Genomic DNA, 20172 nt, shown 5'->3' with positions numbered 1-20172 from the left:
AGACATTGTCGAAATGCGGAACTGGTACATCAATAATAGGTACGTTTAATATTCCACGCAATGTAATACCCTTCTTGTCTTTCGTTATTCTTCAACAAGGTATACTATGTTTGTTTGCAAATCAACAAAAGCGAGAGGGTCACTTTGACAGTGTTTAATAATTCTATTATTGCAAGAAAATGTAGCGAAAATGTGCTCCTCAGTCCAGCATTTTATTTTATGATTCAGTAATGTCACAATCGAGGAAAAGCGGACAGGTTTGCGGCATCAACATTTGTTCATATATGTGGTCATCTGTGAGACAGATATTCCATAACGGTAAACTAAAACAAGGTAACGTCCGTAAAACATTTGGAGTGATGACTTAAACATTACTATTTGGTTCAAAAGATATCTTGCAAGAGGCAACCCTCTTTCAAGGAAATCATGATTTGAAACAAAAGCTCTGGAATATCGTGTCAGTAGGAAGATACAAACTACATATGCAAACGCTGTTGGAACTTTGAAACATAGAAATGTAAAATTCCAACATTGGAAAGCTGAACTCATCCCTTCTGTCGTTAACTCAGTTCTTAACCGACACTCATTGTCAATTTCAAGATTTAAAGTATATTTATCTGTAAATGTTGTATCCTTTATCTCAATGATAGATGCGTATAACATAGTTATCATGCTTTATATCATTACGTGAGAGGACATCACATATAAGGAAGAACGTGAAGTTAAAGGAGTTTCTTTCCATTCTTCCTTAAAAGCTCCTGTTTAATGTCTCGTGTGAATAAAGGAACAGAAGAAGGACACAATTGGTCCCCATAGGAATGCCGATTGTTTGTTGAAAAACACATCCTCCAAACGAAAAAAATATGTAGCCAATAGAACAAATCAAGCATCTTAATGGTGTTCGTTTCAGGAAACCTTTTGCTTGAATCATAGTGTGATTTATTCTTACCTTAAAAAAAAAAAAGTGTATCTAAGATGGCCACTCTTTTTATGAAACAAAATTGGACTAATTTAAATCTCTCTTTAATTTTTTATTTATTTAACAGTACATTTCTGATGTTCAAATCTCATAAATCGATAAAAAAGACAAATCAAATTATCAAACAAAACACGGAAGGAATCGTAATAACACCAAAAAGAATAAGACAGGGTTAACGACAGGGTAAGCCTTTCCTGCTTATCATGCATCACCCGTCATACGAATCCACACTCAGTCAAAATGTCACAATCAGTAAAACTACTGATTATACTAGAACTTAATGATCAAGATAGCGAGAACATGTCGCTGGTATATTAGGAACAGACAAATCATAACGGTCAATCCATTTATGATGTTGACCGTAAAAAACCTACGTAGTTTCGATTTCAATGTTCCTTTATCATAACTCTGATGGAGCACATTTGTTAAGGACCATACATCTATTAATGAAGTGTAGTGTGAAAATTCACGAGCGTATCAATTAAGATATGGACACAGCGTACGATGAAGCAGAGAAATTTTAAGTTGACAATTCGGAAGATGAAATCATTATGTTTGTCATAGATTCCAGCTTTAAGTCGCCCATCTGGGTAAATATCAAGGAAAAGATACAGATATGAAGCAGATCTACCATGCTCGGTAGGATCCTTAATTTCAATTTCACTTGGATAAACGAGATGCAACCATTCACTGAAATGTTGATTATTGAGTAACATGACATAATCAGTATATCTGAAAGTGAAATTAAAGATTAAAGAAATTTGCAAAACAGTTCTGTAGATTTTTTTAAGTATACACATCTCATTCACACTGCAACTTGCATAGGACGTTTCACAGTAATTCTGAATCCCGATATGTTTGCAGTTAAATAAATATTAAGAATTTGGAAAGAGGTTTCCTGGAGTATAAGACAGACCCAGCGATATAATGTTGTTTGTAAAGACACTTATGTGTAATTAGTATCCAGTATAGTAAATTGTATAATTGGGGTATACAGCAGAGTAAGAGAGGATCAAGTTCTTTTTGCAAAAGTAAAATATAATAAACCTATAATATTCAGGATATCCTCTGTGATAAGTTTCGTAGAATTATATAATGGGTTTCCAAGTGATTTCATTTATCATGCATTAAATGTAATATGATTTATAAACATCAACCGAATTTATATTTAGTCATAAAGATAACCAGGTGTTAAGAAATATTCGAATATTTAAGGATATGTGTAGCATGAGTGAGTTCATTTTTTTTTAATTATGATTTTGTATCAACTACCTCACAGCCTCAACTCATTCGGAAAGAATATCTTCTTCTTTTTTAGTTTAACTGATTGTATGGCATAATCTTAATTGTAACATTTTGAATGAGTGTAGGTTCGCATGGCAGGTGATGCGTGCATAACCTGGGACGCTTACCTGTAGACACACTCGATCTTTTTCCTTTTGAGTTCATGCGATTCCTTTAGTTTTTGATTTTTACCCTGATTTGTATCGTCTTCACGGATTTATGAGATTTGTACATCGACACACTGCTGTTTATTCTTATTTGTATTACGTCAAAGACACCCTTAATCTGTCTATGAAAGATAAGATCATCATTTCATAATGATACTTGATTGTTTGACTAACATTTTTTTTTTTAAATATAACTTTGTTTTAGAATTTGTCCCACGGGAACATTACCTTACTCTGATAAAGCCCACATTCTTGTTATATATCATATTTTAAGATCAGAAGTACATGCTTCAACTTCGCAGTTGATTTGGCTTCGAATCTTTTTTTTATTCCAGAGTCTCTGATATGTTGTTTGCGTCTATATATACGCCATTTAATCTATTTTTCAAATAATATTCATTGTATTTTCCGTGCTGTAGTTTTTCACTGTTACAGACAACATTATATATAACATTCAATGGATTTGATAACGATGGTGTCATACAAGTATAAATCATAAAAATTGAAATTGTGAAGTATCAGGGGATTATGTGGTAAGAAAAAATTATCTTAGAAAGTTCAACGACACTCTACTGCGTTTCGATAGTCTAGTTCTTTGTTTAGATATCAAAACTTTGGAGGATTATTGGTATTTTTACAACTGAATGTGTCAGTTACGTCTGCATTGACAGTCTGTTACGTAATCTCCATTCTATTTTAACACCAAAGTAAAATAACTTTACGCCTGTATATCATCACACCTTTTCATTCGCAGACTATGTTCTGTAGTTTTTGTTTTCTTTTTATATTATCCGAAAATTGCAGTTTAATGACAATGCCTATGAAGTCTATGTTAGATGGTGTTGTTGACACGATGTAATACTGTTGGAAATAATTTAAGGCGTGAAACAATCCACACCATAACTAGGAGATTAACAATAATTATCATTTATTTTTTTATCTGCATGTCAATAAAAGGAGTTGTCGTTTTAACGGCTTATGAACTAATATTTTGGCATTGCACATAATCAGGCTCTTCTCAGATTAATTATGGCGGTTTTACACTAAAACCCAACAGACGTGTAAATATTAACATGTTTGTCTGGTTTTTAGCTAACCAGTGAGCTATTCTCTTCACTTATCTTCTGTTTTCCGTCGTCGTCGTCGTCTGTTAACTTTATAAAATCTCTTCTGAAACTACTGGACGAATTGAAACTAGATTTGGCCACAATCCATATTGTGATATGTGTCCAATTATCTTTCCTGCATGGTCGACATGGCTAAGAATAGAACAAAGAGGAATGCAAGTTTTGCAAGTTTTGTCTATTATCTGGAAAATCGCTATAGATAGAGACACTCTGATAATGGCAGAATTGTTCAGAATGTTGTGATCAACTTACTATCTAGTTACATCAAAACTGTTATACGATTATTTTTAGGAGTTATTGACCTAAAATGACGAGTTTCACATTTTTTTCTCATTTCGCCTATATTATCTGGAAAACTAATGAAGATAGTGAGACACTTTTTTAGTACAAATGATCAGCATGACAAGATGCACAAATAAGTTAAACATGGCTGCATTTGTCAGAAGACTCTGTATACGAGTTATTTTAATTTTTATCATGTTGCCCTATTATCTTGAAAACTAAAATAGATAGAGAGAAACTTTTAGTTACAAAAATGATTAGTTAGACAACATCTACAGATAAGTTAAATAGCTAAAATCGTCAGACGACTCTTTAAGGAGTCATTGTCCTTGAATGACGTTTTGTACAAATTGTTTGCGTTTTTGCATATTATTTTGAAAACTTTAATAGATTGTGAGACATTTTAAATAGCAAAAACGATCAGCAAGACAAGTCTACAAATTAGTCAACATAATTGAAATTGTTGGAGTTATTGCCCTTAAATGACGATTTTTGTTTAATTTTTTTTATGTATTTGGTAGATACTAAAGCCAATAGAGAGAAACTAAACAATAAAAAATGATATCATGAATTATATGATAGTCTACAATTTTAGAGAGCGGTCATTGTTGAATATGCACTTGGATCCAGATGAGCGACACATGCTCTTTTTTTATAGCCTGTAGTTGCATTAATAAAAATTGGGTTTTAGCTAGCTTTCAGTAATTGTGAGTACTATTAGATCCAACACAGCATCACTGTTTTTTTTTTTACAAAATATTAAATAATTATTTCGCACTAAGACATAATTGATCTGAAAATCCGTGTACCATTTGCCGCTGGACATTACGAAGTGAGTATTTAACCGATTATACATTCATTCAAAGATATATTCTGCTAATAAGAACTGCAATTAGTTATGAAAGTATACATGAACAATATCATTATAATCTTTAAATATTTTAGACTGATGAGCATATGTTCATGTATGTAAATATGTACTTTTCCCTTTCAGAAAATATTGCTGTTACACAGATAGACAAGGATTTAACAACAAGAAATGTTCGATTGTGGCATACAATAATAATAATGATAATAATATTCATATTTATTGTAACAGTGGTGGTTGTAACGTTAGTTATTGTATGCCGATATTATAGGTAAAGAAATAGTTTTTCTCTCCAGGCGCAATATTTAGCCTTTTATATTCCAATAAAAATAAACACTGATAATAAAAGATGTTTGGGAAGAAATATTAAACATTTTTCACGGACACATCTCACACATCAATAAAAACTTTTAAGAATGTAACGAGAAGAATGGCTCTTCGTTCGACATGTTCACACACACACACACAAACAGACAATAACAACTTAAAACCAATCATTTGTAATTAGTAGATTATATGATCAATTGTACACTACATTTTCGAGTGTACATCTTTCTAACCCCGATATATGTATTCGGAACATTATTTGTAGCATGGCATTAATAACATTGATGTTGTTATGTAAGATTTAGCTCTTTGGTCACAAATTACGAGTGCATGTAGATGCAGAAAATAAGGTTTAATCAACTGTAACCTTAGAAATAAAAGAAATCGAAACACAATAAATAATCAATCGTCCGATCATAAAAGGTTCAAAATGCTATATTAAACCAGAATGACAGCTGAGATTTCGTATCGAAATTTAGACCCCAAAATATTGTCCTTGAGATATAAACAAAAAAGTTCAATCTGTACTGTTAGTTTTAAAGTGACCACTCAAAATTGGCAAAATATTAAACTTTTTAAAGGTTCTCACGTTACATCTCTACTTAGAACAAAGCTTTCTTTTCGTTGCAGGACTAGAGTTCCAAAACGGCGTAATACAAGTAATCTGCCTTTTACTGAAGAAAGTGAAACTTTGTACCGTCATGATAAGTATGTATTTATGAATATCAGCTATGAAATGTTTCTGCCTTTTTATGGTCGTTCCATATTTAGCATTTGTAATGATAAAATTTAACATTTTTACCTGAGAGTTCTGTTTTTTTCTCGGAAATAATCAAATTATGGCATCCTCGTTTTCACGAATGTCCGGAAAATTCTCAGTAATGCTTAAATTAATTTCAATGGTTTTATTTCAAACCAACTATCGCTCGTAATAGAAATGCGTGTGAAGTAATTACCAAAATTAAAGAAATTTAACTATACCACTTAAGATCAATTTGGCATCCTGGAGATTCTATAGTTATATATATATTTTTTTTTAAAACATCAGAAACGATATAAATGTTGAACGAATAACAAACTAACAAATTGTTAAAAGTGAAAACATGTCAAATCAAAGGTAATATGACATACATATGTGCAAAGGAAATTTCTTAAAACTTAAACTTAAACGAACAAACAAGGAAACACCTTCACTAACAATCGATTAAAAGTGAAATTCAAATCGAAACAAAACAAGCAAAAACCGTATACGAACAGAACACATAACTCTGATGCTGTTTCGTCGACCGTAATATGAATGAAATGTTCTCCACTGGACGTTAGGTAAGCAAAAATCAATCAATCGTGTTATTTGAAAGTAAAATTCGTGTCCTTTGTATTATTCAAAAAGAGGTTTCATAGCCAAAATATTTGTCTTTTCAGTAACTTAAACGACAATTTAGACAAGGGGTCATCTGAAAGTATCAATCTTCCTCAACCAAGGTTTGTATCATCCCACAGCTATTTTAATTGTCAGTATGCATGTACTCGTGTATCCTCTATAACAGATAATAATGTTTTTTTCAATTTCTCAGGAAGTATTGATTTGTCATTATCTTCCTCTTTTTATATTTTATTTTAGACCTACGTTGTAACTGCAAATTCGAGGATCTCGTAAATTTCACTAAAAATATTCAACATAAACAAAAGGAGCAACATTTTCTTCTTTGTGTAAGAAGTGGGTCATTTGAATTATTTGATTGCGTTTCCAACGAAGTAAATTATATATGTTTTATTTTCTTTTCAATTGTCTCATGTTGCATTTAATGAAAAATGTACTGCAATAGAATATGTTTAGTCCATAGATATAAGAAGATGTGGTATGAGTGCCAATGAGAAAACTCTCCATCCAAGTCACAATCTGTAAATGTAAACCATTATAGGTCAAAGTACAGCCTTCAACACGGAGCCTTGGCTCACACTGAACATCAAGCGAACATAGATTCTTGAGCAAAGACTTTAAAAAATAAATGAATGTTCACAAATTATGTGTTTTACGACACCAATTTGAATTAAAATTAAATATGAAATCAGCAGCTTTACAATAATGTATTCATGTGTACAAGAATTATATACTTACGTAAATATTATTTATTCCTATTGGAATATAACAAATGTGTTAATATAATGAGTGACGCTTTAGTTTCATTTTCGCAAAAGATGTGTACAAGTATGTTACTTTCTATTAGAAACAACCGACATTTCGTCACACCTTGTCTGTTTGCTCAATGACCCAACCAAACCAAAACTATTGGTGAATATACTTAATGAATTTTATCTGTAGATCTAACAAATCAATTTCATAATCCCTGTTTCAATTTTTTTTTATATACATTCACCCGTGTCGATATTTCGTATACATAAATATTTAATACGTTTTACAGCCCGAGTGGTCCACCTCCAGATGTGACTTTTACTAACCCGATGTACGATAGAAAACATGGTACTTCTTCGTCAACTTTAGCGTCAAGTACTTATATGGAATATACAATATAATACAAAAAAAAAGGGTTTAAATGAATGCTGTCATCATCGTCGATACACAGAACTTTGAATTGAATACTTATTCAATAAATGGATAAGTTTAGGTTAAGGAGGTGGTGTTTGATGGTGGACTCTGGACATAACATTTCCAAACTGGCCAGAAGTATAGTTCAATTCTTATTGTATGTTTGAATAATATAACTACACGGGATTTGGATAATTTTACGTTAAGTTATATACAAAGACATTAATGTAATAACCATCTCAATAGTCTGGTGGAATGCTATGATGCAGAATATAAAAAATGGTAACATTAATAAAAATGGAATTGCGAAAACAGTTTCATTCATAGTCTACAATCTCCTTTAACTTGGCGAAAGGAATTTAATCTTTAATGAATGGCAAAAAGATCGACAAAAAAGAGTTGTGATAAAAAAACGACTTGTATCTTTGAAATTGTATTTTATAGTGTTACAATATTGTTAACAATTGTTTGTTTTCAAAATAAAATGTTCATAAAAATAATACAAAAATTTTATTATAAAAACATCTATTGCTATTGCTATTTTTATTATTCTTATTATTATTTTTTTTTATAAGATTGTGTGTTTATGATAAATCTTCAATCGTGTATAAAAAAAAACAAGACAACTGTCTATTGTTAAAAACCGTATTTTACTATGGAACTGTGACAAATCTATTGATATTTTGTTAAAGTATTGTTACCGTCTCGTTGACATATCTCATTTTTTCAATATAATTCGAACACACACATGCTAAGAATCATGCATGATATTTCCCAATTCAACATTGGAAGGAAAGTCAGGTATCCTCAAGAAAATAGCAACATTAAATATCTGAATGGACTATAACAAACAGATGTACGAACTAACCAATGTGGACATACCTGCACATTCTGGATGAACATCAGTAAAATAATATTTTTTATTGAATGACATTCACGTGTTTCATACATGCTTTGTAAATGAATGAAGACCAACTAGTATGCATTTACCATCAATAAAAGTAAACATAAAATATAAAAAGAATGCTGATGAAATACTAGGTTTCACAGCAAACTGCAATTACAACATCTAATTCGTCTAAGAAAACAATACGATGTATGAGATAGTATGAGTATATACAGTAGAATATTTTGGGTTTTAAATAATTCTTTCGTTAACTAACCATTGTCCTTTTTCTAAATTAAATGAAATAAAAGGAAAAAATAAAGAAAGGGAAAGTCATCCCTAATGACACGACTAATAACATAATAAAGATTAAAATAACAATAATTATTTTTATAAGCTCACCTGACTTACTGGGACATTGTGAGCTTTTGCTTTCACTTTGCGTCCTCCGTCGTTAAAAAAATCATCTCTGAAAATACAGGGCCAAAGTTGAACTAAACTTGGCCATACTTATCATTGGAATATAATGTTTAAATATGTGTCCGATGACCCCAGCCTGCTGACAAACATGGCCGACATGGCTAAAAAGAGAACATAGCTGGGTTAAATGCATTTTTTGTCTTTTATCTTCAAAACCGCTATCAATAGAGAAAATTTGACAAGGCAAACGTGTTCAAAATGATGGGATCTACAAAATAACCTTGAAATCAAAACTGTCAGACGACATCTTAAAGGAGTTATTGCCCTTAAACGACGAATTTCACCATTTATTTGCATTTTTGCCTTTTATATCGAAAATTATAATAGATACACAGAAAGTTTAAATAACAAAAATGATAAGCAAGACAAGATCTACAAATCAGTCAAAACTACGGAAATCGTATCTTTAATAGCGATTTTTTCACATTATTTTGCATTTTTGCCTATATATAGATATAAGAAGATGTGGTATGAGTGCCAATGAGACAACTCTCCATCCAAGTCAAAATTTATAAAAGTAAACCAATATAGGTCACAGTACGGTCTTCAACACGGAGCCTTGGCTCACACCGAACAGTAAGCTACAAAGGGCCCCAAAAAATTACTAGTGTAAAACCATTCAAACGGGTAAACCAACGGTCTAATCTATATAAAAAACGAGAAACGAGAAACACTTATGAACCACATTAACAAACGACAACTACTGAACATCAGATTCCTGACTTAGGACAGGTGCAAACAAATGCAGCGGGTTTAAACGTTTTAATGGTACCAAACCTTCACCCTTTTTCTGAAACAATAGTGTAACATCACAACATAGAAGGACACACTATAAAATATCAACTGAAATAGCTTAACTCAATCAAAGGACATCTTAACAACATTGAACATACAGTGAACAAATGAATTTGACCTATGACACAATGTAAATACAAAATAAATAAACTAAGGGAAGAATAATAAAAGTAACATGTTATATTGGTAAGAAATGTTAAACAATTAAAGAAAAACAATATGCTCGAACAAAAATATCAGCCATTTGCAATAACTTTAAACACAGGTAAATGAAAATAATTTTGTTGTTAGGTATACGTGTACAGTACCAATAGAGAAAGGAAATATTTTTACAAAAAAAATAATTTTGATGTTCATAGTACGAAGTGAAAATTTATAGTTATACCAAACACTTATCAAAGCTGGTATACAGACCAGATATAACCCTGAATAACATTAAATAACAAAAAAGCAATACAATTAGTATCAACAGGTCAAATAAACAAGAAAGTACGATTTGAGAGTACTCACAGTTACTGACAGCTAGTTAAAAGCCAAAACAATTAATAATAAAAAATCATGCATCAGAGACTACAATCAACTAAAACACATCCCAGGGATTTAGTATTCTAACGTCATGGACAGTCAAAGAAGACATTACTAGTGCAATGCCAAAAATAAATGTATCGACAGACAGTAGGATAGTTAGGAGTTTAACCTCTTTATAGATCTAAACGAACGTGGGTGTGTCTTTGTACATCCCGCTTGAAAAAAACACAAATTTAGTTATGTTTTAATTTGCTGATGACAAAATCGATATTAGTGCCAATGTAAACTATATTCAAAGATCTAATTACAACATTGGTAAGATAACCTTTACTAATAAGTTTGTTTAAAGGTTCGATGAGTTTACACGGATCACATAGTGATTTCCGCGCTTTAAATACAATATTACCGTAAAATTTAGGATGTGAAATACCGTTTTTAATCAGTTTTCTACAAATATAGCCAAATTTACTAATCAAATCTTTGTATCTATGAAAGAACTTCGCAAAAGTTTTACGTAATTTATGGTAACGAAATCCTTGATTTAATAATTTACCAGTGATGCATTGATTACGTTCGAAAACTATAATAGATAGATAGAAACTTTAAACGAAAAAAATGATCAGCAAGACAAGATCTACAAATAAGTCAGATTGAACGAAATCATTAGTCGACTCCTAATTGAAGTTATTGCCCTTTAATGACAATTTTCAACAACTTTTGCATTTTTGACTATTATGTTGAAAACAGTAATAGTTAGATTAAAACTTTGAACAGCAAAAATGATCAGCAAGACAAGATCTACAAAATGCTCATATGGTCAAAGCCTTAAATCGACTCGTTATTTGAGTTATTTCCTTTTAACTGTAATTTTTCTATTTTTTCCATTTGTTGGCTTTTATTTTGAAAACTATAATTGATAATTAGAAACTTCAAAGGAGAATAATTATCAGCAGGGTAAGATTTACAAATACGACAACATTTTCAGTTGAAATTGTCAGTCAACTCTTAATAGAGTTATTCTCCTTTAATGATGATTTTTTTTGCTTAGAAGTGGCTATTGTTAACGAGATATGTGAGCGACACAGACTCGTTAGAGCCCATAGTTATTATTATTATTGTTATTGAATGTGAATTTTTCTCTGTGACATTGTTACTCTGTAAACCAGTAAAGTAAAAAAGCAATTTATCCTGCAATCAGCCAACTATTGTACAAATAACAGGTACACAAATAAATTTTTGAAATAAAGTCTCCTGTTACTCCTCTTCCATGTTGAGCAAGCGGTAATGTGGATAATTCTTTTTGCGTACCAGTTCATTTTGGAGTCCTCTTCACGGTCCGCGTTTAAACTATGTCGATTTCTTTGAAAAATTAGAGACAATGATTTATATTTTAACAACTAAAGTTTAAAAATTTGGGTGTAAATTTCAGGATAAAAACAATATATGTACGAGGGTTGTCCGTAAAGTTTGAGGACAATCTCAATAAAATATTATTTACCCGTCCGAAATAAATAAAACAAGTATATAACTAATTTCCTGATTTACTGATTAAGTGTACAAAAATTTATTTCAGTACCTGCTTAAATAATCGTATTTTCATCAATTTAAAAATCATAAGAAACTCTCACCCGGAGCACCCAAACAAATATTTCCGACGTTCCGACGTTTGACGACGTCAACATTTTAACTTTTCTCAACGTAGTCTCCTTTCAAAGCAACACATTTTTTACATCTTTTTAACTAGTCATCAAATATTTTCTCAAACTGTTCTGTTTTCATTTTTAAGATTATGTTCATTACTTCCTGTCTTAGTTCAGGTAAATCGTCGAACCTTTGTCCACGGAGAAAAGATCTGATATGCGGGAATACCGCAAAATCCATTGGCGCTAAGTCAGGGCTATACGGCGGATGTTTCAGACATTCGAATCCAAGTAAATCAATTTCTAGATGAGTTTTTAGAGAAGTGTGGGCCGGTGCATTGTCTTGGTGTAATATCACTTGCTCTATGTTGGCTGCTAAATAAGGGCGTTTCTTTCTCAAAGCTTGAACCAAATCTCGCCTCAGTACCTGAAAGTACAAAATAAACGGACTTTTAATCGTATTGCATCTAAATTAAAATAAGATTGATAATTTATTTTTTATTCTTTGATAAACACCTTCTTAAACTGTTTATTTCATTTTATTTAGGTTTTAATTATTAATATAAGATCATTCATTATTTTTAAAAGCAAATATTATGTTAAATACCTTGGACTTAACAGTCAGGCCATAGGGTACAGCATGTGTCAGTAACATTCCTTTTCGGTCCATGAAGAGAATGAACATATTATTTCCCATTGATTTGGGTATCTTTGCCTTCTTTGATGGCGGTGAGTTACAGTTTTTCCACTGACTTGACTGTTGTTTAGTTTCCGGATCGTGGTAATGAAACCAGCTTTCGTCGGTTGTAATTATTCTGTCTAGAAATCGTATGCCACCACGAGAAACTTTTTTAATAAATTGATTTGACAATTCCATTCTTGTTGTTAAATGTTCCTGCTGTAAGAGGTCGCGGTACCCATCTAGCACATACTCGATTCATATTTAAATCATTTGATAAAATGTGGTGCGCTGTAGTCTTATAAATGTCACATTTGTCTGCAACTTCGCGAACTGTTAGTCGCCGGTCACTGTTGATAACGTTCAGAACTTCATCTTTTATCGCATCTGATTCCCTGAAAGATAGCCTACCTTCCCGCTCATCGTCTTCCAAATTGTCTCTTCCGTCCCCAAACCTTTTGTGCCCCTTGAATACCAATAAACGACTAACTTTGCTATGTTTCTCAGATTGTATTAAGAATTTGTGTGTTTCTGTTGGCGTTTTTCCGATGTCTACACAAAACTTTATAACCGCCCGCTGCTCCACCTTTTCCGTAAATTTCCTTTTTTTCAGTGATGCCGATTCTGGATTCAATGCTTCAAATCGAGATTTCTCCGCCATTTCGAAATTTTGACCATTCAAATTTAGCAGGTGTAACGTCAAGACTATTGTCGACATCACAATGTAAGTTTCATGTATTTTTTGGAGGATTTTAAAACTTAAAATAACAAAAATATGAAAACACCAGCCTGCATGTTGTGTGATATTTTCGCCGTGCTCCGGGTCCCTATTGCTTATATTTATATGAAGTAAGTGTTATTATTTCGCATTTAAAATTGAACAAATATTGATATAACCGAACTAGGATATAGTTCAGGATTACAAATATGCAAAAAGAATTTACCTTAAATGCTATTTTTACGCAGACTTTAGCTTGTCCACGAACTTTACGGACAACCCTCGTACATTGTCGGAAAATATAAAATTTGTTTGTACTCGCTGCTAAATAGGAGAAAAGCTCGGCGAGCCTCACTTTTCGTCCTGTTTCTAAAGCTCATACAAATAAATTTTATATTTTCCGACAATGTACATATATTGTATATTTCCTTGATTGGTTTCTGGTAAAAACGATAGGAATTTTTCAAGTTATTTATATACTCTGTGTTTAAATCAAACTATTACGAATTTAAGTTTTGGGTTTTGGTGACAGGTACAATTATGGTTGAATCCATTCAAGTCCAGCTCTTCTATCAATGCACTTAGTAGAGATGTCAAAAGACAACATTCGACCACCTGTTTCCTGAATGGTTGTATTTTCTTCACTACTATGAATAATAGTGCAGTTATCGTTAAATGGTTTGTAACAAGAAATGTAGTAATAATATCTGTTCTTTCTACACAACACAATTTCTCTCTCCTCGTCATATAATATTTTTTTGTAAAATAAAACTATTTTTAACTCATCGTCCCATAAGTCGATTTTTAGAATCCTTTCTACAACAAATGACCGTTTGCTTTATATTTATAAATTATCCTAGACGTATATACATGAGTTAAATTCAGGCAACAGTAGTTTTCAGATATTCATTTCAGAAGATACAAATCAAGGTGAGAAAAAAACCAACAACCATGTATAGTCATGTATCTGTGAATCACATGAACGTACGTGTCTATAAATACAACAAATCTATTCAATTTTAGAAATTTACCTGTGATAATATAAACGTCACAAAAAATACGTCACTTTTTGTGACGTCGATCCATTCATGTGACGCGCAGTTTATATTTCGTTTGTGGTGTTCTGTTGTGCTGTCGTAAATTCATGGAAGGTGTCCGTTGTTATTCTGTGGTTTGCATGTTGTTATGTTCTATTATATTATTTATTTATTCATTTCTCTGTGCTGTGTTCTTGCGTTTGTTTGTACTGTATTCCTGTCACGCAGTATTGTCATTTGAGCGGCATTTTTAACATTGCCATATAGGCGGGAGGTTTGGCTAGCCATAAAACCAGGTTCAGCCCACCATTTTCTTCTTAAAATGTTCTGTACCAAATAAGGAATATGGCATCCGTTTCTATGTATGTTGGCGTTTGCTTTTGTTGTAGTTCAGTGTTTCCTTTGTTCCGTTGTTTTCCTCTTATAGTTGGTGTTTTTCCCTCGGTTTAAGTTTGTTACCCGGATTTGTTTTTGCTTAATCGAATTATGACAAATGAACAGTGGTATACTACTGTTGCCTTTATTTACGAATGCTCATATTTCTTTGAGTAAAATGTCATTTGTTCAACCGGAATTGGAACCACAAATTATTAGAGATATGAAGATCAACTAAAACAATTTAAAACATTACTTTCTATTCGTCCTTAAATTTGATAACAGGATTTCACCACGAGAAAGTAGATAATAATACTTATTCAGTACCTCTGTTGTTCATATAATATCAAATTTTTATGATTTTTTTTGTCTATGCGACTGTCATACAAGTGAGAGGTTTAGCTAGCTATAAAACCCGGTTTAATCAACCATGTTTTACATAAGCAAATGACTGTATCAAGTCAGGAGTTTGACATTTATTTTCCATTCGTTTGATATGTTTGAGCTTATGATGTTGCCATTTTGTAAAGGAATTTTCGTTTTGAAATTCCCTTGAAGTTCGGTATTTTTGTTATTTTATTATAAGTTTAAACTCTTAGAAATTCAAGGCATATAAATGTTGAAAATATGCCGCACAATTCAATGTTTTGACCTTTGCAAAAAATAGTAGTGTATAGAAACGTTCCATTCCAGGATATGATTTTTTATGAAAATTCATAGTAAAAGTTGCACAATTTTAGCCGTAAAAGGAGTTATTATGGGAAATTGCATTGTCTATATTTACAGAAGTGCAACCTATATTTGTATTGATAACAGATGAGATTATTATTCCTGTTAACTATTTTTACTCAATTTGGAAAATGGAAATTTCCTATTACATATCAAAGCTAAAATTTCCAAAAAGTTAAATTAATTAGAGTTATGGCCCTTTGTACACTGTATTTTATGTTTTGTTATTTTTTCCCTTTCAGGGTTAAATTTATACATTTCAATTATTGAATAACCATTTAGACGATAACATATTATCCCGACCCAAAAAACGGAAACAGTTATATAATTTGTGTGTAAACAAAGTAAACATAGGGTATACGTCAATGGTACTACAACGTAGCTACACGTATTACAGATAAACATACAAAGGGCGGCGGAAGGTTTTTAACAATAGACAATAAATTATTTTGTCTTGTTGTTTGTCTTACTAAAATATCTACATTTGAGCATAAGTAGTTTATTTTCGTACAGACCATACAGTACATAGTGTTTGCGTTTTTAGTTAACTTCTATTTTTATGAAATTTTTAATTTCTTGTTGTTTATAACTAAAAACTTCCAAAAGTGAGTTTTATATTTAAGCTTATAATAGTATGTACATTCAAAGGACAAATAACTGTTCAAAGGGTTAAACCTTTAAATTGGCTCCATTATGTTTATTTTTATCATGTTGAAGTTTTTCAAGATGAAGGTTTACAAGTTGCCTTTCTTATAATGATCTGTTGGAAGAGGGGGCAGGAGATCGTGAATGAAATTTGTATGGTACACCGTATCTTATTATGACATGATACGAGAATCATAAGAACAAATCAAATTGGAACGTATATAGAACATCGTTATTTTTTTAAATGATGAGTCAAACCTTTCCCCCTCATAAAATAACTGACGCCTGGTTTGGAAAATTTTATTGCAATATTGAACAATGAGATGACAAACAAAAATTGAGGAAATCGCATGAACCCTTAAAGTCTAGTTGCCGTCCCATTGACGTATACCCCACATCTCCTTTTTCCGAAATGATTGAAAACACTCATGTTAAGAAGCAAGTATAAGATTTCCAAACTTAAACGTGGACGGAAAGTTTTGTATCCTAAAGAAATTATCAACATTAAATATCTGAACAGACAATGATAAACAGATGCACGAACTAACCAATGTGGACATACATGTTCATTCTACATTAGTATTAGTGAAATGATATTTTGTTTTTGAAAGAAATTTGATTGTTCTGATGCACCAGCAAGTATGCATTTACCACCGATAACAATAAACATGAAAGATAAAAAGAATGATAATAAAATACTAGGAATCACAGTGCGATTACAAACATTTAAAAAAAGCAATACATAAAGAAAAACATTGCAAAACAATTTAAGTACAAGATAGTACGAGTTTAAATAATTCTTTCGGTAACCCTCGTCCTTTTTCAAACTGAAATGTTATAAAATTCAAAATATAGAAATTGACAATATAACCTCATATCGTTTATATAAAAAGATTAACATATTATTATTATTATTATTATTATTATTATTATTATTATTATTATTATTATTATTATTATTATAGAAATGAAAAGATATGAGGTATCTATGAATGACACAAAATCAGTACATGTATTTTTTTACAATCGGTTCACCGTACATCATCAAAATAAAGAGCAGTTGAATATTCTTGATTTGTCAAAACGATATGAAACCCACACTGTTTCAAGATATTAAGATAATTTATATTAAAATCAAACTATTGCAAATTTAAATTTTGGGTTTTGGTGACCTGTACTTTTGTGGTTGAATCCATTCAAGTCCAGCTCTTTGATCAATGCACTCGGTAGATATTTCATACGTCAGTATTCGATCACCTGCTTCCTGAATAGTAATAGTAGTGTTTTCTTCACTTCTATGAATGATAGTACAGTTATCGTTATAAGGTTTGTTACAAGAAATGTAGTAATAATTTCTTTCCTTTCTACACAACACAATTTCTCTTTCATCATCGTATTGAATTTTATGTAAAATAAAATTGGTTGGAAGTTGCACTACTATTTTTAACTCTTCTTCCCATAATTCAAGTTTTAAAATTCTTTCTACAATAGATGAACACTTATCTCCATTTATGAGTTATCCGATTATTTTATTATAATAATAACTACTATTATATACATAAACGTGTTAATTCATGTACCTGTGAATGACTTAGTACTTATATTTCTCTGAGTAAAATATAATTATTTGGACAAGAATTTAAACCACAAACTATCCATATTAGATATAAAGATCAATATAAAAGTCCTTGGATTTATTACAGCAAGTAGAAAATAGTACTTATGCAGTATCTCTGTTGTCATTATATTTGGGATTTTGTGGGGTTTTTGTTGTTGTTTTTCTTTTCGAATTGTAGTTAGTTTTCTCTTCTTTAAATAAACTTAGATGCATGTGGGACAGTTTGGAATTGTGCTATTTTCACTTTCGATTCATTCATTTAAAATGAAATGATTTAAAATACATACTTTTGTTTATTTATTGATTTTGTTAATGAATTGAATATTTGCAATACAATTAATAAATCTAATGTCTCGATTCCTCGTAAGTAAAATTTGTATGCTATGTGTATTTTGGTTAGTTTTTTCATTGGGTGCTTGTCTCATTGACATATACCTCACATACCTTTAGTCATAATCTAGGATGGTCTTATTTTGTGTGGTCAGTATAAGGCCCTATGGTAGTCTTATAAATCTATCACATCTTGTCAAATTTACCATTTGATCTCGAGAGACCTTGATACGCTTTGCATAGAACTGTTCAAAATTAATCCAGAACCACGTTTAGTGCTTCCTGAAAATATTATATCAAACGTGTATATTAACTTTTCTTAGTGTTTGATACTATTTATTCATCACTTACCGACGTTGGTAATACCATTGCCTGCTGGTTTTCTTGAACAGTTGTAACCATCGGGATCTATGAGCATTTGTGGGCTAGTTATATTTTGACAGCTTTCATCATGAATACAACTCTGTTTCTGTAAAAATGTTTTTAAAAATACTGCAGTTGAATTGAAGACAAAGTTTTTATAGAATAATTATGTCTGTTAAACAATTTAAAATAAGCTACCAGGAAAAGTATAGACTACGTGGTATGGCAAAATGTGAACAATTCAAACGAAATAACCCAGAAGCCTATGATTCAAACCAAAAAACAAAACAAAACAAAAAGCTTAAAACAAGTATGACAGACAGCAACCTCCTATTACCACTTAATTACAGTGTTCCCTATTCACTTTTAATATCATTTATGAAACTTAAAATTGATTGATGTTTTTTGTACTTCTAAAATAGCAATAATTTGTCGAACGAAAATCATTTAAGGGAGAATATTTCTGATTTAAAGAAAATATATGAATATAACCTATTTAGCTTACCTCTTTACACATGTAGTGAATGTTTATGGTGAAAGATAGCAGCAGTAATATAGATAGGAATACAATAGCATAAAGGCAGCATGGACGACCTTTGAAATGAGCAATGAATGTACTTTCATTATGAGTCTTTTCACTTCCACCAGATAGGAGTGTTTCATCAAGGTTTCCATCATCTGTGGATTTCTTTCCTTTTTCTTCGCTTTTTGTCCTGTCTGTCATTTTGAAAATAATATAATTGTGTTCCTTTGCTTACTGTAAAAATCTGTTAGTATTAACGTTCTGATTCATATGTGTATTCTATTTAATTTAAATGGAAATTCCCTATCGTTATCAAATCTTAAATTTCCAAAGGTTATTACTATTAATGTCCTTTTTGTTAAAACCAAATTTAGATATGGTGTGTGTTTTTCTTATTTTCGTTTTAATATATTGTATTTGCAAGAATAGCAAAAAGGAAGTGGACACAAGTTAAAACAACATTAGAGACGTCCTCTCCTAATACAAAAAATAAACATATAACAATATGTCATGACGAAAACACAAAAGTGCGTATTCAAATGCTAGTATCGTTTTTTGTTTTTTTTTATGATTGTATATAATAAATATGTCAATAAGACAGCAAAACAACAACAGAATTAACCAAGGGATATCGTATTCTAAGTTTATAAAATAAAAAAAATCTTTGCGTTTTTCGTTGTTATTTTTTGTATGTATTTTTTTTTACTTACATTTTACATCAAAAGTTGTATTCTTAATTATAACCGTTGGACACGTAAAACTATCAACAAATTAGTATTTAAGTGTTAAAATTGCAATTTTATGTACAGTTATCTAAGAAGAATATACAACCTCCTTGAATAAACTATCAAATATTCATTTGAAAGAGTTGAAAGAGCGATCATCATATGTGGATTTCTTTCCTTTTTCTTCACTTTTCGTCCTTTCTGTCATTTTAAAAATAATATAATTGTGTTCCCTTGCTTACTGTAAAAATCTGTTAATATTAACGTTCTGATTCATATGTGTATTATATTTAATTTAAATGGAAATTCCCTATCGTTATCAAATCTTAAATTTTCAAAGGTTATTACTATTAATGTCCTTTTTTTCTAAACCAAATCTAGATACGGTGTGTGTGTTTTTTTTATTTCCGTTTTAATATATTTTATTTGCAAGAATAGCAAAAAGGAAGTGGACACAAGTTAAAACAACATTAGAGACGTCCTCTCCTAATACAAAAAATAAACATATAAACATTGTTT

The 20172-nt window shown here is 31.0% G+C and overlaps 1 protein-coding gene and 1 long non-coding RNA gene across 2 annotated transcripts in view; one reads left to right on the top strand and one right to left on the bottom strand.

Moving 5' to 3' along the window:
* The window catches only part of LOC127729647 (uncharacterized), a 37198-nt gene extending 29128 nt beyond the window's left edge, over positions 1–8070 (top strand). The window contains exons 10-13 of the mRNA XM_052237499.1: positions 4834–4978; positions 5665–5742; positions 6457–6516; positions 7458–8070. Of these exons, the coding sequence (XP_052093459.1) occupies positions 4834–4978; positions 5665–5742; positions 6457–6516; positions 7458–7569 (395 nt within the window). The 3' untranslated portion in view covers positions 7570–8070. The remainder of the gene's footprint in view (positions 1–4833; positions 4979–5664; positions 5743–6456; positions 6517–7457) is intronic.
* An 8308-nt stretch (positions 8071–16378) lies between these two features.
* LOC127729652 (uncharacterized) lies at positions 16379–19578 on the bottom strand. Its single transcript, XR_007994750.1, has 3 exons — positions 18911–19578; positions 18394–18511; positions 16379–17576 (listed from the first exon to the last, which is right to left on the bottom strand). It is a non-coding gene; the product is annotated as an uncharacterized LOC127729652 (long non-coding RNA).
* Between the last annotated feature and the right edge of the window lie 594 nt (positions 19579–20172).

The sequence above is a fragment of the Mytilus californianus genome, unplaced genomic scaffold, assembly GCF_021869535.1.
Source record: "Mytilus californianus isolate M0D057914Y unplaced genomic scaffold, xbMytCali1.0.p SCAF_2, whole genome shotgun sequence".
Classification (NCBI taxonomy): domain Eukaryota; kingdom Metazoa; phylum Mollusca; class Bivalvia; order Mytilida; family Mytilidae; genus Mytilus; species Mytilus californianus.
The sequence above is the reverse complement of the archived record's forward strand: the minus strand, read 5'-3'. Positions and strand labels throughout refer to the sequence as shown.